We start from the raw sequence: 23558 nt of genomic DNA, 5'->3' as shown, positions 1-23558 counted from the left end.
ATCAGTTATGCAACAACAGTGCATAACCCAAAATGAAAACGGAGGTCTCGGCACCTTTTCTATCACTAAGCCACCTTGTTCGATCGTCCCATTGTCGTACAGTCTTTGTCAAAAATTTAGAGCCCATAGGGTCTGCTTCTAAGCAATACCATGTGGCTCATAATGCATTCCCAGGTTTCCAAACTTGCTGAATTTAAGATGATTTTTCGTCCTACCCTCTCCAATAGCTAGGACTTTCACGATTGTTAAAGAAGCCATGATATACGGTGTAAAAGCAAACCTTCTGGGCTCTAATCTTTTGACGAAGGCTGTACATGGTCGTCTACTTGTAGCTATACACGAACACGATCGTTGCTTTCAAAGCAATGTAGCGTTCGACGCAAGCACATATCGATGCAAAGCGAAGTAAGCACAGAGGGACCTGGACGTGCTGCTTGACATGGCCTGCCACTTAGCTTTATTGCGCGGTCGGGTTGGACGCAATGACGCTTCGAAAGCAGTAACCGTGTTATAGCTAGAAGTGGACCAGGCTGTACGTACAATGCACCAAGTTCACCTTATTGTCGGGGCGATGATGTCACAACATGCAGCGCCTGCAATTTTGTGGAAACTGTTATCCCGTATATTTTAGAGAAAGCCAGCAGTTTTCCAACTCTTCTTTCTGGTACACGCGACTTCAAAATCTCTAATTTAAAATCGTAGCAGAAACCATTATAAGGCACTCGCTAGAACTTGCAAATTGTAGGTCTTACTGTTCATCTCGAAATCACACCTAGACCATTACTGAAGGACGCTGTAGTGGTGTGCGCCGTAACTAGACTACCTGGGGTGCTCGAAGTACGCTGGCATGATACCCCGCAAGTGATTGCTTTCGTCGTAGTCACCAGCCTTTATTTTGCTTAACTAGACCGCAACAACACCCTCGTGAGCATTTATTTATATGTTGGCATAAAACATCTAACCCATTGATCTCTTGTATCGGACTGTACGCGGCGGCTTTTCTGAAATTATAGGATATGATGTCATGGTAAATCTTCAGCTGTAATAAGTAGAGCAAGAGAATACAGCCGGAGTCTCTGAAATATGACTTAATTTTTTTAAAAGCAAATCTCACTACCTTCGTACTCAATATACATACCATGTACTTCGCGTGTGAAACGCACTGCGCTCGCATTCGTCCTTGAAGTCTGTGCACCGATACTCAAGCTCTTGTCGTTCTCGAGCCTGATCGTTATGAAACGCTGATCACGCGTGTGCCTCTTATCACGGGCGGCAATGCCAAAGGCCGTTCCGAGAAGGCTGCACAGAAACAGGTGCTCTCTGCGCAGCATCCGCGGGGATCGATAGCGTAGGGTCGCCCGATCAATACTGGTCACCATGCATTGTTGCACGATGCAGGAACTCTCGCTATATTTCCGAAGCCTTTCGGTGCGTGGAGGCAAGGAGCAGTCTTGAAGTTTCTATGGACAGCAGCATTAGCCGATTTCTACCCTCGGCGGTTGCTGTGCAGCGCCCATCACAGCATTGGGGTCTAGGCCACAGGGACGGTCACTGGCTGAACCGGTATTTTTTTTTTTTTTAAATCGGCGTTCAGTGCGAGCAACTCTCTGATGTAGAAAATTGCCTAACAGTATGAGAAAGAGGGAAAAAAGCCGACAGATTTATGAGTTTAGACGCCCTTACTTAGATTCCAACAAAGCCCATGCGACTAATTAAAAAACTGGTGTACCGTAATCTGAAATACGGTGCTTACCTGATCAGACGTCGTGCATCGAAGGATTCCATGCTGGCGCAGGGCTGCCGGCGAAAGCAATGCTTACCTTGAATGAGCGCACCTGCCACATTGCCTCGATCGAGAATGTTTGCACTTGAATTCGCTGAACCCAATGCTTGGACAGTGCGCAAACATTTTTAGGTTCCAGTTCTTTCGACGCCAAGAGTGATTACTCGTGATTTGTGCGGAATGTTCAGCTAACAGGCGCGAATTTTAGTTTTACAAGATGTGTATGCAGCGCACGAGTCTTGAGAAAATTGACCAAGCTTTTTTTCCCTTGTGAGTTGCCACATTCTCTTAAATACTTACGCTCATAGCCAGCTTAGAAAAAGCGAGAGAAATAGAAGTGGGGACGTTTCGTCTCCAGCTGCAGCAGTTTCTTAGCCTTCGTGTCCTGTGCTCAGCAGCTTTTGTTACGGAAGTTTCACGTCCAATACAAGCATTTCTGTAACGATGATACAAAGAAGCTGCTATTAAAAAAAAAAAAAGAAACGTCTCTGTACAATCGCGAATAATGCAGGGGTGGAAGTGCTGCTCCATTTGCTCCATTCTGCTCCAAATTGCTTTCCCTGCTCCATGCTGCTCCAGAATATAATATTGCTCCATAGGTGCTGCCGTGGTGTTTTACTACCAAATGTAGGTGAACATAGAAACGATGGCAGCACACTGGTGGTAGAAGTATAATGGAGCTTGCACTGGGGCTCTATACAAACCAAATTTTTGAAAGCTAGACAAGCGAATAGCGTGATAAACATTTGCTTGCAGGTAAATTTATATGACCCACAAGCGATTAGAGGAGAATAATTCAGGAAACATGCACTGTGCATGTGATATAGCACTTCTTTCCAGCCTTTTGCATCGCTGGTGGAGAGAGAAGCGAGAGCAGCAATTGGGAAAAACTACACAAATTGTTCTAATAGTTTTGCCATGAAGACAAACGGATACTTCACCGTCGAGCCGCTTTGTCATTGATAAGCGCGTCAGGCTTACGTCAGCCAAACCGTACTTGAATCAATATGGGGTGGCCCGACAAAAGGTGTCAATCACTAGAAGCCTTCTCAAGAGTGTTAGAAAGCCACACAGAGCCTATCGCCGAAGTCTTTAAACTGAAGCCCCAGCATTGTTCAAGCAAAAACATCATGATCAGTTGGCAGGTGGCAGTGAAGTAAATGAGCTAAAGGTTGAAAAGGCTACCATTTAGTGCCATCTGTCCTCTTTGCAGGCACTACTGAGCAGTGCTTAGGAATATAAGCACAGATGTAGGATCATAAAGGATTTGCACAAGATAAAGAGCACAAATGTGGTGCCAACTGATGTGAGCTCCAAACTAATGGCGCTGCTTTAGCGCATTGAAGTGGTAGGTTCCGTGTTTGAGTCTATTACGTTAAAACAGGAAAAAAAAGCTTTAAGTTAAAATAGTGTTTGGTTATCAAGTGCATAAGTGAGCGTTCCATTTACTCTAGGTCTGTTCCGAATTGTTGTTTAAATCAGACTATGTTGTTTTAAATATCTTTCATCTTTTGGCTGTTCGTCTAGTGCATAGTAAGAAAAGGAATGGACATTGAATAACAAGGAATCAAAGTGGGCATTTTGAATATCATGAATAGAAACCTGCAATTATAAAAAAGCGTTTGACCCTAGAATCGTGCTTAAAACTCATTTAATTGCTCCAAAGCCGCTCCAAAATGGCTTTGTTACTGCTCCCTGAGCTGCTGAGAAATGCTTGAGTCTGCTTCCACCCCTGTAGCAATGCGATAAGAACGTCCTAGCCTGTCATGATGCATGTTGCGTTCGCAACCTGCTGAGTGTGGATGCGACTTCGCGCGCTGAAGTTACAGGCAGGTGGAATATGAAAGGGAACACACGAGATCGTGGCGCTGCGGGACTACCCACGGAGTGTGGCTGTTCCAAAAGCTGAATTCCCACTCCCGTCGCAAATAAGACGACGCCTGCTGGAAATTTAGAGGACAGTAAGAATTTTAGGAGCAGTGACAGTAATCTCAACAACACGGTGCACCCAACAAAAAATCTGGTGCACAGCAGTCTTTTTGAACTGGTGAAAAAATTGCGCCGAACCATGCAGACCACAAGAAAGAAGACGAGACGCAGGCGCTTCTTTCTTGTGTTCCGCATGGCTCGGGGCATTTTTTTCACCAGTTCAAGTATGTACCAACTAGCCCAAGAAGAAGTGTTAATAGAGTAATCACATGGCGTTCTAAGCAGGACAACACGAAAGTACGACATTGCGTGTCTCTGGTGTGCAGAACAGACGAAAGTACAGCCTCGTCCACTTCTAGCTAGAACACGGTCACTGCTTTCGAGGTGTCATTGCATCCGACCCGGCCACGCAGTAATCTAAAGTGGCTGGCCATGTGAAGCAGCACATCCGTGTCTCTGTGTGCTTGCATCGCTTTGCATCGATATCTGCCTGCGTCAGATACAATGTTGCTTTAAAAGCAGTGACCGTGTTCTAGCTAGAAGTGGACGACCCTGTACATGACCAGCTCGAACGTTAGCGTGTTCGCTTTCACGTTGTACCTGTACATCGCTGACGGGTGTGGCTCCGGCTTGTGAAAAGTCTTTGCAACCACAGCAAAAGTTACCAGGACTGATCACTCGGTTTAGACAGAAGTCAGCAGTGTGCATTTGACTTCTCATGTCGGTATATATTGCTGATCTGTCGTAACTACTTCTGCGAACTTGAATTTCGTAAGCGATTAAAGTTATGAAGAAGAAACTCTCCTTGCCAAGCGTTGACTTGTATCTAATAGTACATCAGTAAAAGCTGTGTAGAACCCTGAAGAAAGCTCACAAAATACTAAATATTGACGTAAGGAAACAGCGAAGTATCGCCGTGATGTCCACTGTCTGTCAGTTTTACGCAAGGACCAAATGGAGACTGCTGACAGAATAATACATTCTGATGTGAGAGAAGAGCTTCTTTCTCGTGGACGGGTAGGTTTCTGATGTGTCCAGAATTGTTTGGACGTGTATGGAGCTTTCCCTTCCTGCATATCGGTAAGGCGATTATCAAAACGTGTGCATGCAGTGAGTTGGCAGAATATCTTGTTCTACTTATGTGACTGCGCTGCGTTTGCCGAAATCGTTGCAGTTTTTGCAGGCTTACCTACAAATAGAGGATGTCAGGTAACGTTCACCATAAACAATGTGCGTTTTATATGCATTAATGCGTTATCGTTTCCAAATGTATGTTAGCAATGTCATTCCGCAAGCCAGGTCATAGCTATTTGAAGTACGAAGAAGGCAACCGATGGGCGAAAATAAAGGTGGAGTTTTTTTCTTCCTTCTACATCCTTTACTCATTCTCTTTCTTTTTATACTTCTTCCAAGCTTTATCGTTTTTCAATTTTACAAATACATACACAAGTACACAGTTCACACACCTTTTGGAGGAGGCGGGGCACACTGGGAAGCAGGCTCCTAATGGAGCAAAGAAGAGAGAGACATGCGCGTGACGCCAGCGAGGCGTGCTACAACACACAGCACCAGAACGACGCTAAGGCCGCGACGTCACATAAGCACCAATCAAAGGCTGTCGTTAGTAATACTTATTTTTTCCTTTGAAATTAAGACTCCCTTTCGCCGCAGCACTCCGTGAGGACGGTATCGAGAACTCTAGGCTCAAGGAAAGAGAGGAGATTAATACGTAGTACAGCAAGCTTTAATAGAGACCCACGTTGTTGAGAGCGGCACGCTTTGTTGCCTTGCCAAAGAGGACAGGATCAACGCGGGTACAGTGCGTGTCGCGAGAATGCGCTTCAGTATATATATATTTTGTTTTGCGCGCACGTATTTCCGAAACGATGCTTTGAACAGCCGCGTCGCTGCTCGCTTTGCGTTGTGGCAGCTATCACTTCTCAGCTCCCCGATGTAGGACAGTGGTTTGAACATGAAGGTACAGTAAGTGCGCGTTTCGCCGCACAGAGATCAGCTTGCTAGCATCCGCGGCTGCGCGCCATTTATGCCACGGTCGGGGAGCGAAATACCGGCCAAAACAGCGCAAGTCTTCCCACTTATGGCGTCACCAAACTGAGCTCAATTTACGACGGTCAGTTTCTGCGTGTCTCGTTTTCAAACGTGATAAATTAATCATCCAGGGTAGAATGAGGGGAAGATCATGGTTACACAGTAAGTAAGAGAACCGAACAAAGTATGAGGGCGAGCCTGAGTTCGCAAGTCAAGTCAGTGTTTCGACAAGGCGACTTGGCTTCGTTTGGGCCGCGCGATTACGCTTTTGCTTCCGATGAAGAAAAGTTGGGGGGAGGAGAAGATTTCCTGGACGTATGGATTTCGATGAACATGGAACCGATGGGTCCTTGACCTGAAAAGGAGAGTGAAAAGGTGGCAGCAGCAAGGAAAAGTACAATGTGAGATGATTTTTTCCTTCTGCGTCGCTTTTTTATTTTATTGTTTAGGTCACGGAACCACCAGTTCCATGATCACAGAAATCCACACCCAAAGAAACGTTCTTTCATTTTTTGCCCTATCCCTATTGACCGCTTCCCCTCCACAACCCCCCCCCCCTCCCCTTCTCCCCCACGTTTCTTCTTAGGAAGCAAAAGCGTACATAAACCCTGTCAATGGTCCGTCGCACTGCATGCAAAAAAAAAAGAAAAAGTGAGGCTCCCCCTCAAACCTTGTTCGATTTCCTTTCAATTAGTTATGTGGCATTGATAGCGTTTGCTTATCCATGCAACATATTATCCCATGACATAGCTTGCATTAAAGGCGTTCACCCTGTAAAGCAAGCTGTCTTGAAAAGGAGTAGGCAAGCTACATAAATTGAAGCACGAGCTCCAGGTTTGAGAGAAAATCATCGCAGAAAGTACCACCAAAAAGAACAAAAAGAGACACCATGGTAGCCGTCAAGGCGATATTGTTATTGTACACGGCAACATGCAATTCCCTGAATCATTGACAGGTATCAAGCACTGTCTGTAGACTCACTTTCATCAAGGTTCTGTGTACGCGAACTTGCCAAAAGAGAAGCGCTTCCTCCACAGTTGAGACGACTGGGCGAATAAGCTACTTTATGAAAGGACATGTACGACATTGAAACAAGGCGTAGCGTTAAGCGCAGTTCTAGGCATTTACAGGTTTGTGCGTTTTAAGCGGTGAGTGAGTAATCAGATTCAAACATTGCGAAAAACTTAGTTTTCATTGTGTGGCAAAGTGTCCGGCTAAGGAGCTGACCGCGATTCGAATGTGAGAAAGAAAGGCTTCCCTTATTGAAGTTAACGAGTGTGCATACCGTAATGCACGGGGTATTAGAGAGTTTTAGCTTACCGTGATCCGCGATCCGCTACCGTGATCCGCCACCGTGCGTTCCACTGTGCATGCCCAGATCCCTTGACGCCGATAGATGGCGCCACATACTGGATGTCGGCACACAGACCTGCCGCGTCGCGACCAATCAGCTTGTGCGCCCCGCCCACGCACGGTAGCGGGTCACGGTGGCGGATCGGGGATCACGGTAAGCTAAATCTCTCTATTTTCTGCAACAATAGTCATCGCGTGAAATCCACAAATACCTTTACAACATGCACTCATCTTTAGATTCAAGCGGCATCGCCCTCTACTAAAAAAGAAAGTGTAACCTTAGAAGGCTTGTCAGTACTAAATTCTGTATTCACTCGCTTAATGTGCGTATACAGCTGCATTCGCGGCCGGCTTGCCGGACAGCCTAGACAGTGTAATGTTAGGAGAAGGACTGTGAGTGTGCTCGCTTTTGAGTAACCTTTTTGTGGAAAGCCGGCGTTTCGGTAGCTCCACAATTCCTTAGGCGCTGCGCGGTCGAAAGCTCCTAGCTCACATCCTCCAGGATCCAAAACGTACCTGGAACTGCGACATCCGTATCAGTGACGCCGTCTGACTAGTCTACCACTACAGGTGGACTGAAGTTCGGAGAAGTTTGCCTTTTCGTCCGACGCTAAAGCATGGCACTCGAGGACGACGCTGTTGTCGGCTCGACTGACGGCCCGGCGACAGAAACGTTGTGCGTTGAGATCGCGGAAAAATTTGACACGATGTACCCTGTAGGTTCTGCAGGTTAACACTAGCGGGTGAATGAACCGAGTAAACCGAGCGCTAGATTCCAACAGCTGCTTGTACATTACTTTAATTTGTGTCTGGCAGCGATCTTTATGCAAGACAAACACAACAACCAAAGCTGAACGGACATGAAAACGGCTGCGCCATTTCAGTTTCACGTCTACCGCCTGACTGTTGTATAGAAATGCGCGTCCCGAACGATGAAACCAGGTGTTTTAGCATGAGCTGTGAACTCTAAATGTTGACGACGGTGTTCGTTTTGGTACTGTATCCGTATTGGACGCTTCCCATTGTAGGCAGTGAACCTAGGTGGAATTTCAGTAAACCCTTAATTCAACAAACCGTTAGTCTCGATAGTACACGGAAGCCAGATACTACCCAGTCGTCCCTTCTTCAATGTATCGCTGAACCAAATGATACAAAACACCCTCGTTTGCGGACTAACTGGTGTCAGCACAAGCTATACGGAAACGAACACAATTTGAATTCGATTTAGATTTACATTTATCCGTTCCTTGAACACGAAAAGGAAAAAAAAAAGAAACAATATGGCGCGTATCCATGACCGGAAAAATTAAAGAAAAAGGAATTGAACTACTCTAATAATAGCTTAGTATGTTGTTCAGGTTCGTGCTAGTTCCTCTGCCTGTTATATTGCCTTCTCATGGACATCATTAGGTGAGGTAACAATCGCAACATTTCTTATCGCTTTCTTCTAGCGTCCACCTTCATATATGCACTGGTTAAATCTTTTCCTAACGCCGTTTGATGTGAACTTCGTTTATGAAACACCTTACCGGTACAATAGAAAGCTATCTAGCTTTATTTTTAAAGATCATTAATTAAAAAAGAATCCTGCAAATCTCAGAACAGAGTAAAAATGAATGCACTTCAGAATATATTGATTAGCTTTCAGTGTTCAACTCTTCAGTTACAAAACTGCTGTAAAACATTATTGCCTAGAGCTAAAAATTTCAATGTGCGCGCTTCCGATTCAAGCCTGCTTCTTGTACATTGTACACAGCCCGGATATTTTTGCGACAATCGTTACGCTTGTACTAAAATATGCTGCGAACTAGGATAAAAATATGTTCGCCTATGGGAAAATAGATTCAGCATTTAGATGCGCGCTAGTTTAATTATTTCCTTTTGCGCTAACACTCAGTGCTGGGCAACAAGCAATCAAAAAGGAGCACCAAGAAACCAGCACGTGCAATAACCACGCATAAGCAATTAACAGGCGTATGAAATGGCAACGAAGACCTGCAGAGTTTAGCTTTAGCACCGTGGGAAAATTTGCATCTGTTCGAGATTTTTTCCCGCACTTTTTAGCGAGTCTTCAAGGCGGTTGAAGGATATCTTAAAAATGGGCGCATAATTTAAAAAAACAAAAATTTCTCCGACCGTCTGATATGCCTCTAAACGTTCACTGTGCTGAAGTTGTGGTGCTGCGGATATAACGGTAACTACAGGGCTGCTCTATGGAAAGAAACGAAAGTAAATTCATTTACGCGCTTGGTATTTCCACACGAGTGCCTATCTCACGAGTTTCTTTTGCGGATTGAAGACACTGCCAGCGAGGGTAGACCGACGGTAGACAATGGGCTCTAATGGACAGAAACAGCGCACGTGATTTCGGTCTGCTTTGTACTCTAAGGGCAAAAAAAAAAAGATGAGAACAACACTAAAACGTGATGCAACAGTGATTATAAAGAGAGAACGTTTTTCCTTATGTGAACACTGAAGATTGTTGCCCACCAAAGTAGAATTCCCGAGACACTGCAGTAAGATGTGCTTCGTTGGGAGCACGTATACATGTGTGGGAACGACCTCGGGTAATTCATCCAATCAGCAATGCACGCACGGCCCACACAAGTTACTGAGACGTAATTTATAGTTCTGCATATCAATTTACGCTTTATGTGCCTATCTCTAGGTTTTGCTCTTCCGATAATATCGTTTGCTAAATTTTAAGCTCTGCGATTGCAGCGTTGCAAAACTATTAGGGCTTTGGGACGTTACACTTCGCAAACTCAAATTAAAACCATCAATAAATGGAACACCGGGCCAGCGCAGTTGGCGAATAGTACCTCTTGAAGGCAGAGAGCTCTCTTGAAGTCTCATTTTTCCCCCTCGACTAAACGTGCACAATCATGCTGACGCAAGACCGCATGTTAGGTAGCAATTGTCTCAACAGTAAGACGCCACTGCCATTCGTTGGATAAATTGTGCCACCGGCAGTCCCGGTTGGTAATTGCAGCAAGTCACTCATCAGTGTGCTCGATGGCTATATCGATGTCAAATTCTATAATAAACACTTTTGTCTGGTAGGCACGGACGGCTAACAGACAAGTTGATTCCTCACTTTGTGGACAGGGTTCGGGACAAGTGCACAGCGCTTAAGTATCGCTTAGGTGCGATGCAGGCGAAGACGAAATCGATGGTAGTCTTCAATAGTGATTGTGTGCGTTTCAACTTGGCAACAAGCAAGGGCACTGTCGTCTCTTTCACCATATATATGACACATCTAAGGGGTAGTGGTGGAGAGGTGAAACTATGGAGTTCAGATCCGTGCCTTCTTATGTGTTAGAACTAAAAAACAATAGTGGACTGAATGGCAAATACGCTACAGCAGGTAGAAAGCCAAGTATTACTGAGAACAACTTTGTCCTTTTTTTAGTATGTGAAAAATACCAACCGTTATCGGAGACTTTTTTGAAGAGAATAGCTCGCTAGATATAAAATCATCCTTTTAGTGATTGTGGCTCCTCTGGATGACAGTGACAAATTTTATAGCCATGGTTCTATGACTGAGATGAATAGATCACTGCTCATAGTACCTGCGTTCTGGAAACTCAGGCTAATCGTCATATCCCTGTTGTCGCATGAAAACATGTGGCGCATTTCGAATGCTGAGTGACTAACTCACGAACGGAGAAATTGAGGAGCTGGTAAACGTGGTGCGCGGTACTAGCGGTATTAACTCACTGAGCGCGTTGGGCAGAAATTTTAGATCGTTCCACTGAGTCAGCGAACTTGCTAACTGCTCTTGAAATAAAACAAAAGTCATAACCAGCTGTTTTGGATGAGTTCAGCTTAAGGGGGCAATATTTTGAGCGTACGCAAGTCCACAAATATGTGGCTTTCTTGCACAGTTCGTTCGAGATCTGAAATGCGGTGTATATTTTTGCGAACGGTGAAGAAAAATGTAAAATGAACCCACAGTCTTTTTCCGGATGTTGTGAGTGTGATACACACTGCCGAAGTTACGTAAGTTGCAGTGGGAAACAAGTAAAATGAAATTGGTACCCATGATACAGTATGCTACCATTCACTCTAAGTGATCAGCGAAGTATGTGTCGCGTGAACTTGAGCAACCTCACATGAAGCGGAAAAGCTACAGCTTCGGCGCAGCGTTCGTGCATGCGTACAAATATACCATCAATGACATGGGCTCAATCATCGTAGCGAAATTATTCTTATGCAGCTGCGAGGGGCTTGAGGCCGAAGAGCAAAAAGAGATGAGGGTTACCCCGCCGTGTGCGGGGCGCTAAAGCGAACCCCTACCCTCACGCACACATATATACACACACACAAAAGTAAAGCGTAAGGAAATATTTCGGTGTCCCGCGTCATACATTGTGTCGCTTCAAATGGGAGTGACACCGTAAGTTGCAAAATTGTGCGTTTGAACAGCAATCAATGTTTTTCCCTAAATGGTTACTCCTCAAATCCACTACGCAGGAAAACAAGAATGCTCACTCGATTTCACAACATGAAAATCAAAGACAGTCCGGTCTCGGGATGTCGAAAAGTAATAATGAAAACGATGAAAGCATTGCCGTGACACCAAATAAAGAAAGTAATAACGATAGTAAAGGCGCTTAGTGAAATGATGCATTGCATTTTGCAAATGCAAAACTCAGACGGCTTCAATTGTGGAACGTGAGCAAAGAAATTAGGGAGTGGGAGCATGGTAAGGAATTAATAAGCGACGAAGGAGAAAAACAAACTAACAAGAATATGCTTAATTGAAACATTTTTCTCGTTATGCTATGGTATTTATAATCGAGAGCTGAGCTGTGGCGTCATGCAAGGTGAATCCGCGTGAGGAAAAAAAAAAGAAAAATACGAGAGCTGTTTTAACACAAATTCCGATCATGAAACGTATCGGCTACTCCCCATCAACGTTCGAGGGAACAGTGGACAGCTGTTGGTATTGCTCTGATCTGTCCCGCTACTGAATGGTCGGTGCAAAAATCAGAGACCGCATATTCATCGCATTGAAATGGTCTTCTGACACCTGACCTTTTTAACAGCGAGGGAGTCCCGGTTCTATCAGCTCCTGACTCGTTCTCTGTGTACTTTCCAGATGCGCCTGCTACTTCTCACCGCATGAGGAGGACGTCTTGTTAAACTTGCAAAACATTCAACTCTGTAGTCACACAGATTGCCAAGTCGTTATCCTCTGTACATTCGCAATGTGCGCAAACACAAATCTAGAAATACATTTTCCATGATGGGTGTCCCTTAACTGTCGGGAGTCAATAGCCGTTTGCTCAAGTCGGAGCGAAAAAGTTAAACTCTTGCTTCGATCGCAACGACAGGCTCTCAGTGAGGCGAAGATGAGTTGAGGTATATCAGCGTGTGTACAGTTGTGCGTTTTAGATCCGGTAAGAGACAAGTCGTCGCTTGACTGAACAGACGTCCACCAAAATGGAACGGCAACCGATGCGGTCTCAGGGGCAACCCGCGCTTCGTGAGACTGCTGAGGCCCGTCATGTATGTCTGGACACTCTTCATTCTAGTCTTATTTCTGGTATCATGTCCGACCACTCGCAATGATTGGGCCTCTTTCTCTCCGAGCCCCGAGAAAAAAAAAAAAGAATAGTTAACAATAAGTTGTGACTGTAAGTCTCAAGCTGCGTCTACAGACAGCATCGCAGAAGGAAAATACCCAGTACGAAGCAAAAGTTCAAAATAAATCGAAACAGAATGATTGACGATGTCCTCAAGCGATAATGATGCACAACACACACTAGCACATAACTAACTTGCTAACACACTTCCTGCGCCACCGCTCTGGCCTATTGCAAGGTACGCATATCTTTCATCAAAGCATGGCGTAGGCGGCGCAGTCCGTACCTAACATGAAAGCAGTCCAATCATCACACGATAGTAATTGGGTGTTAGGGAGCTTCGCCTTCAGTGCAGTCCTCAAGGGAAAAGTCATGTTACTTTAGGCTTGTCAACACTTGTAGTCTACAGGCACCATAACCATTTCTGTCAGCTGCCGAAGCAAAATGCTAGCTTACGTACTAGTGGCTTGCGGTGGCGCATATGTCAAGCCTAGACACATAAAATTACACATCCATTTCGTCTCCTTGAACCTTACAAACACAGTCCAATTACGCAATGGCACGACCACAGTGGTGAATAGTGGCCCAGTTACACGTCACAGAAACAGGACTCTAGTCTCTCTCTATTTCCACATCGCATGCCATCGTACTAGGCTCCTGAGATGACAGCTGTGAAAAGCATATTAAGAGGGAAACAAGTTGAAGCAGTACGTGCTGCAACACAAGCAACGTCCGGCGGCTTGTGCGTCGAAACTTCTGTTCCGAACAATGACACCAGTGAGAGATAGTGAAGATAAACAGTGTAGAAAAAGACAACTGATCCGCGTTTGCCGAGTACCAAAACGAGATGCAGCCGTATCCTCACGTGCTCGTTACCCGTGGCTTATCACAGCCAACGAACAGATGGTGTGAATCGTGACACGATGAAAAGCCCTGGGACTGATCACGTGGGATGTGTTTTCCTCCTGGCACGTCATCTGCAAGATCAAAGTCGCGCATTAGGAATCGTCAGCGAAGCATAAGGAAGCATAAGAAGCATACGGGTACAAGGAGACATGTGGCTTATTTGTCTCAAATCGCAGTTGCATGTGAAATGTCAATGTAAATCTTGTTTTCGGGCGCGAAGCTGCACCAAGCGAGCTTAACAAATCGACACTAGAAAAATGCCTTGACAACAATCACTTGAGTTAAATTCGCTATATGTCAAGAGAGGCGTACTGTGTCAAAATAATAGGAGTGACTACTCCCAATGCTACAACAGTGAAAAAGTAAACTTTCATCTAGTGCAACAAAGGTAGCAAACTACCTGCAAGCCTTGGTTATTTACGCCGCTTTATCTTGCGAAAGTCTCGTCACATCTGGGATGTCGTGTTTCTCAACATCGCACGATTGCGCCGCAAGTTCGAAAAAAAAAAAAAAAACCAACAACAAATGCACGGGAAGCGACAGCAGCGCAAGCATGCTCGATGGCTTAACAATGTTTGTAGCGAATAGCGTCATTTAAGCGCGACAGAATCTTTAACTGACCCATACTTTTTTCCCGTTCGTCAGCTCTACACACCATAAGTTCGTTTGCCTATGTAATTCTAGGAACGCCGTTTGCCTATATAAAGGCAATTTAGTTCGTCAGTCCTGTCTGTCGTAGTGATGATCGAACACCAGATTTCCTCTGAAACTACATATTTTCAAAATTTGCAAAGCCGCCGAATACGTTACTCTGAAAAGCACTGAAATTGTGTGGTGTTTCATGCCAGAGTTATGGCCCCAGATTTTTTAGCGGTTTTGGTGACGATATGTATAGGTTGCTCTCCACCCATCGTTTATAATAACGGGAAGTGATACCATCAGAACATGTCATTTGAAAAGTTTATAATTACTTAGAGAAGACGGAACATGAGCATAAAGCGAACCGCCCATGGACTAAACTGAAAAATGAAATGAAAGCAGACAGTTAAATATCCCCAACAAATCCTTTCAGAAATGGCAGTTTCACCTTTTATTTTTCCAACATTCTCAATTTCTCCGAATAATTAATACTATTTTACTTTTCCATTCACCTATTTATGTACGTCCTTCCGGATGTTTGATAATATTGCGCAGGCGTTGACTGCCCAGTGTTGCTGGGCTGCAGGCGAAAGAGAGAAACCGTTTCAACTCTTATTAATGGGTCAGTGATATATCCCGTCCTTAACTTCAGCTGGCTGGCGATTTTCAGGTTTGAGCGGTTCGCACGTATCAGCCAGGCTGCGTGAGCCCTTACTAAATGCTACCAAACATCAGCACTTAGCATATATACTTCGGAACGTCTGTTCATGCAAAAACGGGCTGTGTGAGGTATCGTTGATGCTGTTGCGGTTCGTGATTTCCAGTTTTGAATTTATATCTATGCAGATGTAGGTGGACACCCACAAGCCCGTGAATCATGCGGGGAAGATGAATCTACAGAGCATTATCTCCTCTCCTGCCGGAAGTTCGCACTTCAGAGAAAGATCTACCTGGAGGTTCCTCTCTCCAGGTTGGAGCTCCTCTTGTCTTGGTCTCTACCAGTGTTACTGTGGCTTGCTGCGAGTGCTAAATGATTTGTATTGCAGTTCAATATGTGATATTCTCCATGATTAGATAATTGCAACTGGTAGGCTGATTTGCTAACTATTTTAAAATCTTCGAGATCTTTTGTTAACGAAACATAATGTATGTTATTTTTTAATTTAAACATTCTGTCGTTTTCCACTGCTGTATTTTTCAAAATTCCCGCTTAGCGCCAATATGTTTTATCATAATTCGCCTGTGCGAATTTTCTTCTTTTCTTCTATATGCCACTACACCTCGGCCAATTCTTCCATCTGGGTATGAGCCAGGTTTCAAGAAGCCATGAAGAAGAATAAAAAGCTTTGCGTGATAGCATGCCCACAATTCCTACTGCGAAGGTGGAATTATAATACGGTAGGCTATTCTGATTATTGCGAAGCACTCCGTGCCCATCATCGCCTGGTATGCATCGTAACCCCAAGAGGCTGGAACTAATAGCTTTATCCGCTGCATGCAGTGCGGATTATACTGAAAAGGGTTCAGATTTAGGATGAACAGCCAAGCTGAAGAAATAACTTGCAATTGTAACTCAAAAAACGTGAATTTCTCCATTAATTACTGCCTAAAGAAATGTTTACTCACTAGCCTACACGCAAGCCCAGCCCTACGGCTCAGAGCGAAATTAAATGGCTCTCGAACAAGCTTCGCAGTTAAAGAAAAATTCATCCCGGTGCAGGGTTTGAATCCGGGGCAGCCGCCGTACCAACTAAGCGAACCAGGAAGGCTAGCTAATCAGACGGTATTGTGGCAGCGAATCGGCGAAAAACTCGCAGTGGGAACGGTGTTATTCAAATTTTAATGGAACCGAGCAAGGTGGAGTAAGTTTGCAATAATAGGGTAATTACGTAGCTATGGTTGAAAACAAAGCTGTGGCGAGGCGACCCACGAACGCAACCGGAGCACTAATCCAGAACTATACACACGTGGAGAACCAAAGCAAGGCTACCATAGCTCGGCGGTAACGCTTTCTTCACAGGGATGCTTTTTGCCGGCCTGATGACAAACGCGCATGGTCGTTCCTTCTCCCGATTTCGACACTTCTTCCATTAGGTGCCGCTGCAACCCGAAATTGCCGCTCGCGCCAGGTTGCTACATATCCAGAAGGGTTGTACAATTGCGTGTAAGATATGGGCACACCATGTAGAATAAAATCGCCTTATTTCTAGAGCCCATGTGAGAGAACTCAAGTCTAACTTTCACATCCAAAGGTGCTGTCTGAAACTACAGACCGATAAGAAATCTAAGTGTTTTGGTTGCCATTCGCGTGTTCCAGGGACTTTTACCGCCGATTGTACATCCCAACTCCGGAGGCTCGCCGCGATATGCAAGATAATGCAACGAGCCGGTGACTTCTTTTAAGTCCCCAGATAGTGAGCTGTAAGGTATATCGATAGGGATTTAGCGAACTGCAGGGTGCCCAGAGTGACACTTGCCAGTGAGCTGTAAGGAATATCGATAGGGATTTAGCGAACAGCAAGGTGCCCAGAGTGACACTGGCCTATCGAGGAATCCTTGCGGGCTGGGCACCCACCTACCAAGTTGGTACCAGTCATCGTGTAAGAGCTGACGGCACGTGGGATGGTATCGGTAGCGATGCTAGTTGTGCAAAATGTCCAAAGCTAGCGTTCTCGCTTCATTGGATGCCTGCTTCAACACTTGCTACACAAATCCGTTCTTCGACCTTCCTGAAGTCCGACGTTTTCGAGCATCACGCTTAATTGGGTTAGAACTATGGGATATTGCAGGACGCATTTATGAACATACTGATGGGAATTGTTCAAGGTTTTGATACGTATCAGAAGCTAGGCTTCTAAAATGTGTCCTGCGCTCGCACCGAGTTATATTAAGACTGCCATAAAAATTACAGGATTTCACTTCAGTCTGCTCAAGAGCGGACGGCGTCGGTTTCGAATCCGGCTGTGTAGCACCTCGCTATTCAAATTTGCAACCCATAATGAGAGTGCACACAAGCCTTGTATAGGCATTGTATTATTCACAACGAGTGAACTAGCCTTTAGAGGGCTGTTAGTACTGACAGTGGTATGAGGGTATTGCATATATGCTTGGGCCTGATCTTGCTAAGGCAGCGTAATTTTTACCGAGGATGCTACTAAACTTTGACTCAACCATTGGTTCGGCCATGATGATTGTTTCAAGTACTTACGTATATTTCTTGGGTGGTGAGTCTTCAGCTTGTCAATGCATCGTTATCTCTATTAACTTTCCTATAGATATACTGCACAAGTCATCAGGTTTGAGTAAACTGACTTATGAATTTCAGTATCTACGGAACTAGAAAAATAGCTGCGGCTAAGCTGTACTAAGTCTGGTTATGCAAGCGAAAACTGTTATGCTTGGTTATGCTGTGTTGCTAAGCCAGGCTAGACTCACATAGGGCTGAACCTAGTTTACAGAGCGTACACTCGAATAAGCATGGCCAGACATGCTCTGCTCTGGTTTAACTCGTCCATAATTGTTTTAGAACATCAGGGAAATACAGTCGAAGCACTGGTTCCAACGTGCGGATTCTCCATGGCTGTCTGCGAGCCTCAAGAACATTACAGCCGGGTATAGACGACACGAATGTGTCGAGGGGATTTGGAAGGGGTAGGTCCCAGGAGGCGAGGCTGATGGGCAGCGATGCGTGGAAGGGAAGGTTAATCAGAGGACCGGAAGACTTTGTGGTATTGTGTCAGGCAATGTATACTTGTAGAGATATGCAGCGGTACGAATAAAGTTTTATATGTATGTGAAGAAGAAGCAGCAGGTGTGCGAAGTAGAAGAAGAAGCGAGCACCGCCGGCTCTGCGCGCCGCGCCTGAGGTCAGATTTACCGCTCTCAAGGCCTTGGCTTGACGAGGCTAATAAAGCTTTGGTTTAAAAAAAAAAGCAACAACATTCGTCACAGACGGGAGGTGGTCATTCATGCTTTGAGTGCTATGAAGATGCTGCACGAGAGTGTGGGATTGCGCGAGTGCAGCTGCGTATATTCTAACTTCAGAGTGTGGAAAACATGCTTGCAAAAGTGAAAGAGGCTGAGCTGGGTTAATGCACGGATAATAGCGGGAACTACGAAACATGCTTGACCTGGTTGGCGGCAACAGCACCGGAGCTGTTTGGTGCGGATAGAACTTTACCTCCCTACACCATCTCTTTTAGTTTAAGCTGCCATGCTCACTGCTAATAGGAGCTCGATTTTACGGCCAAGTTTTAGAATAAGCCATCAGCAGTGTCAGCATTATTAACTTTGAAATGAAGTTTCCTGGAAAACAAGTGTCACTCATCCTGAACTAGTTTTGGGCCGGAAATTTTTCATGTTCGTCCCTTTCTCTCAGCCTGCCTCCGGTCTCACCCATTACACGTCTCCACCCATGGTGTCTCATTATAAGAGATTGTTTTTATTGCTGTGCACCGACCGAGCTGAGCTGTGCGCAGGTTCATGCAGGTTCATCTGTCCTCCTTAGTGTACACAACGAGGAACAACGTGGAGCAACAAAAGCACGTATAACAGCGCTATGCGGCTCACTTTGATGTGCTGTCATGTATTTCCCAACATTATAATGTACCAGCCACCCAACGTTTCCTTCTTATATGTTCTCAAGTTTTATCATATACTATGCGACGACGTTTGTTAATTTTTTCATCCACGCATCTCTCCTTCTGTCCATTAGTCGCGCCTATCCTGTTCTTTTACCAACGCTCGTTGCGCTGTTCTGCTCAGTCTAAAAGTGAAAGAGACTGCGTTAGCAAACATATAGGGACAAGCTCCAGAAGTAGGCAGACAATGCTCCGTACCCGTCCGCTTGCGCCGGCAGCGGCAGCCGGCTTCAGGAGTTGCCGGTGGTTCCCTGTACGTCGATGTATTCCTCGCTAAGGGCCGCCTGGGACGAGTAGTCCAGCGCCACTGGACTGCCCGTAACCAGCTCGGGCGTCAGCCGGCCGCTGCTCGCACTACCCATGGTGGCGGCCAGGGCGCCGCTGGTCGTGCTCGACGCGACCACGGTGGTTGCGTCATACAGGGGCGCCGGGTTGACCAGGCTGGCCAGGTGCGGCGGAGCCGGCGGATGCTTGGCCACCACGCTGGGCGGCTCGTACAGGGGCGTAGCCAGGCTTAGGGCCGGGTGGGGGGCAGCCGGAGCTGCCGGCAGCACGTACGGCGCTGGTGGAGGCGGATGCAGAGCGAACGACGGCTGTGCAGGGTAGATGGAGCAATATGACTATATATACTACCTGATGTTTACTGCGGCGAACAGTCAACCTCAAATGAGAGTCTCGAGAGGTTGCATTAGTAAATGTGGAGGGAGACACTGCTTCCTGTCGAAATTGGAGAGGAAACTCGTTTGAGAAGGGGCGGGTTGATTATGATAGCCTGCGCGGGTTTTGTTTCGTGAACCAGTTAAAACAAAGCTCAGCAAGATCATGAGCACTAGTTTCTGGACCTCATGTGGTAGAGTGGGGAATATTTACGAATATAGCTGAGCATATCGAATGTAATTCTGAAAAACGATGCTGAAATTATGGTGGCAATCTAGGGGTAGCAAATGTACAAAACACGATAGGTGCGTATGTACGTATTTGTACATGCTTCATACATGGTTGGCCAGCGTAGTCGCACCAGACGTAGTACGTCCTTGGGGAACCGCATGCAAGTCCACTGGACCCAGGGCTGCATCGTCCATCAGTACCTTGTCATTTCGGAGCCCACAGATAGTGCATGCGCAAACGCCATCAGCTAGTTCTTAAATTGGCACAAGGAGCAGGGAATGAGGCTTTAATAGTTTCTTGATTTTCCTCTTATAGATTTTTAGTGCGTATCACTACTAGCTGCAATCACGGATTTCGCCGATGTCTGTCCGAAGCCAGTCACTGTCTCTCTCTGTGTGAACTTGGAGTGGAGAAAAAAAGCTGGCCGTCACACGGCTTAGTAGTGAGGAGGTGGAGCGGCTGCGCAGCTAAAGCCGAAGCCGCTTTCTCTCCTTCTGTCAGAGAACTTGAGCCCTAGAAAGAAAAGGCGGCGATGAAGTTGATTGAACGCGAGCGACACGCGACTGCTCAGTCAGTAACACGCGTTTGTACAACACTGCCGGGCGTCGGCCGCAGCGACCGCTACTATTACCCGTCACGCTTCCTCACTGGGTGCATCTATGGCCCCTCCGCCCAATCCTTAGCTAAAACGCGTGAAGCGCGCGCAAAGTTGTAAGGGGAGTAGGAGGTGGTGAAGGGTGGTTGTTCCTAGCCTTACGGGGCTGGGACGGTAGGTTGCTGCCGCTTGCGGCGGGGGCTAACCGGCCGCTGAATTTTATCTGTTGTAGGCCGTCATTGCACCCGGCACCGCTTAGGTGGTGGACGACGGCTGTTGCGGCGCGAGTCTTTCTCTGAACTACCATTCCCTTCTAGAAACTGATGCTAACACACAGATGATATTTGCCAAGTATGGCTCCTTTAGTGGCCTGGTTAGAGCGATATGATTTGAGTGACGACCTAAACAGTGAAGATTCTGTCTACTCCCCTTTACCCCCATCTATGGCCATGAGCCTTCCCATTCAATAAAGTACATTCAATCAATCAAATAATCAATCAATCAATCAATCTTTCTCTCCCTCTTGTTTTTCTTCTTTACTTTCTCCCTTCTCTCCGCACGAGGCAGCGGAGGTGGCTCAGCTACAGAGCCAGTAGCAGGCCCGTGCATTTTCGTTTCCTTCTTCCTACAGCCACAACAACAACAAATTTGTAAATTGGTTTATAGGAAAGGAGCCTTTCCTGTCATGTTGCTTCGTGGACACCTCAACCGCATCGTGAGGGAAGGGTGAAAAGTGGGAGCGAAAGCGGAGAAGAGAGAAAGCGATGTCGTAGTGTAGTGTACGGCTTCGGAGCAATTTCGACCACCTAGGGACCTTTAACGTGCACTGACATAGCACAGCCCACGCAAGCCTCTCCATTTGACCTCCATCGAAACGCTGTTGCCGGCGATTGAGATCGAACTGGACAGGCGATTGTGTGATAGATCGTAAGCGGCAGAAAAGTTACCTCTATATACCTAGCATACTTGAATGCCTAGAGAGTCCTCTTTTCTATGGAATAAAGCTGAAAGGGTAACGTCAAGGATTTGAAGAATTGTAAGGTGACGTGTTTCCTGATCATTGTTTACAAGATATTTACTAAGGTAATCGATAATCGAATTAGTACAATCTTAGACGTCATGCAAACGAAAGACCAGGCTGGCTTTCACAAATACTACTAAAAAAAAAACAACAATACGTGTCATACTTCACAAGGGTAATGTTTGAATGCTGTAGCAAGCGGTTGATCTCATTAACGACTGCCTGAATATATATTAGGTGATTTTTTTTTTTTTTTTTACAATGACGAATATCGGAAGGTGGCCGGGGCCAGATGGAGCGCGGACACGTCAAAAACAGCGATAGGGTGCCTCCAAACTATGTTTCAGCAAAGCTGTTTACAGTTGCTCGTATACAGATTTATTCAGAGATCTGAATTGGGCATAAAAGTAGGTCTGCAAGAACAGTAGCTTCTTTTTTCGAAACCAAACTGAATGCGAGAAATTGAGCCGAACACCCGTATTTCATACAATTCAAATATTTATGCGCATATCTGCATAAGCACCGGATACTCATAACGAGGTATGTATTACTGTGAGTAACATCAATGTAAATTGTGTAGATGCAGCTATAGCTGTCAAATGACGGACACAACACTGATATCTACTAGGGGCACGCAAAACAATGTCATTCTTGTTAACGTTATACTCATGACTAACGCATGGAAAAAAATACATTTTGTATTGCTCGCGACAAGCAGAAGTTAGTATCGTATCTCAGTAGGTGAGTCATGGCTTCCGAGTTCGCTTACCAAGGCAGGATAAGTCTTGAAAGCTCATTCGCTACAGCTGATTGCAACTTCGTGCCAATGGTTCGAAAAGTATTCAAAAGCCTGAATAGTTTCCGACAGGTACCCAGGCATTGAGTGGTCAGTGCCTCTATTTGGGGCAGCTTATCATTACAGGCGCTGACCACAAGAGAGAATAAGTAAATAGTAGAATGGAGTGAGCTTGGCAGGGATTCTCAGATGATGAATAGCATTTACCAATATCTCCAAAAAATCATATACCGTCTCTACCTTGCACGTGGGGGCGATTTTCTTTGATCTTGTTGGCTGCAGTTGGTACAGAACAGTCGCTTCTGGCATTACGCGCTCTTCTACGGGGATTTGGTTAGACGCCTGTATTACGACCATAAATAGATCTCTAGAAGTTGGGTGGATAAAGAGTCGGGCCAGTTGAAAAAAGAAAACAAAAACAAAGCAAAAAGCATTACGGCATTGGAGTGTAAAAGACTTGGTGCGCAAAAAAATTCTGGGCGCCTGATGACCCAGAGCTAGGTTGCATTCGATAAAAGAGCATCTTATTTAAAAGGAGGGTCTGATTTGATAGCTTGACAGCCTTTGCAGCTTACTACCTGGGTGTCCAAGTCAATTATAATAGTATATGAAACCACTCGACAAGCTGCTACTGAAGCCTAAGCCTGAATACGCATATCGAACTTGGTGAGTGCGTCATCACTGTGTTGTTGCCCCATCAGAGAGGCAATGAAGAATGGGACTTGCCTGGGGCCACTAGCGGTGCCACCCATGGCGTCCAGTCTTATGGCGACAGTGGTCAACCAAGCATCGTTGGTCCCGCCCCGCTGCACAAATATCTGGACCGTCTCATAGAGGCCGAGAGACAGCGACCGCCCGTGCGACGTCCTGCTCGGGCACAGGAATGTGAGATGTTCGAGAGTGGAGTTCGAGCACGCAGCGTTGCCAGCCGCAGCTAATGTCGCGCGCAGCGAGCCAGTAGGCGCAGTGCCCCACGACGGCTACGTTACTACAGCTATATTGGCGCGCACGCACGTATTTCGAAGTGACGAGACGCAAGAGCAAAGCACAAGAGCCCTCCTTCATGACGCGTCTCATATCGTAGCTGCAGGTAAAAATTTGTAAATTAAAGCAATAAGCGTACTATGAGGCATCGACACTCAGCTGTTACCTCATTAAGAAACAAACTGGTTGATGTAAACTGCGCCTGGTACGATTTATCGATAGGGATGGAGACGGGGAAGAAGAAATGGCACATTGATCTGCTCCGTCACGTGCTGCGCACCTGGACTAAGAAAGCGCGGTTAAGTTTCGGTGCAGTGCAGAAACAAAAGTGGACATAGGTGGACGCTACACGTTGCCAGCTTCTCTACCCTATCCGAGGCACAC

The 23558-nt window shown here is 45.8% G+C and overlaps 1 protein-coding gene and 1 long non-coding RNA gene across 10 annotated transcripts in view; one reads left to right on the top strand and one right to left on the bottom strand.

The window, feature by feature from the left end:
* The window catches only part of LOC146186165 (uncharacterized), a 233119-nt gene that overhangs the window by 153763 nt on the left and 55798 nt on the right, over positions 1 to 23558 (top strand). For 4 of the 8 annotated variants that reach the window (XR_014708091.1, XR_014708089.1, XR_014708085.1 and 1 more), the window contains one exon: positions 15097 to 15220. The exons of 3 other annotated variants lie outside the window; for them this stretch is intronic. This is a non-coding gene — a long non-coding RNA (uncharacterized LOC146186165). Of the gene's footprint in view, positions 1 to 15096; positions 15221 to 15563; positions 15649 to 23558 lie in introns of all 8 variants that reach the window. One more of the 8 variants, XR_014708087.1, reaches the window with a different exon arrangement.
* The window catches only part of LOC146186166 (uncharacterized), a 51442-nt gene continuing 37278 nt past the window's right edge, over positions 9395 to 23558 (bottom strand). For both annotated transcript variants that reach the window (XM_084607066.1, XM_084607067.1), the window contains 2 exons: positions 19089 to 19483; positions 9395 to 13682 (listed from right to left, as the gene is read on the bottom strand). In XM_084607066.1, the coding sequence (XP_084463192.1) occupies positions 19121 to 19483 (363 nt within the window). In that variant the 3' untranslated portion in view covers positions 9395 to 13682; positions 19089 to 19120. The remainder of the gene's footprint in view (positions 13683 to 19088; positions 19484 to 23558) is intronic.

Source organism: Amblyomma maculatum, chromosome 6 (assembly GCF_055883805.1).
Source record: "Amblyomma maculatum isolate TAMU_Amacu chromosome 6, ASM5588380v1, whole genome shotgun sequence".
Taxonomy (NCBI): domain Eukaryota; kingdom Metazoa; phylum Arthropoda; class Arachnida; order Ixodida; family Ixodidae; genus Amblyomma; species Amblyomma maculatum.
Note: the sequence above shows the minus strand (reverse complement) of the source record. Positions and strands in the feature narration are given on the sequence as shown.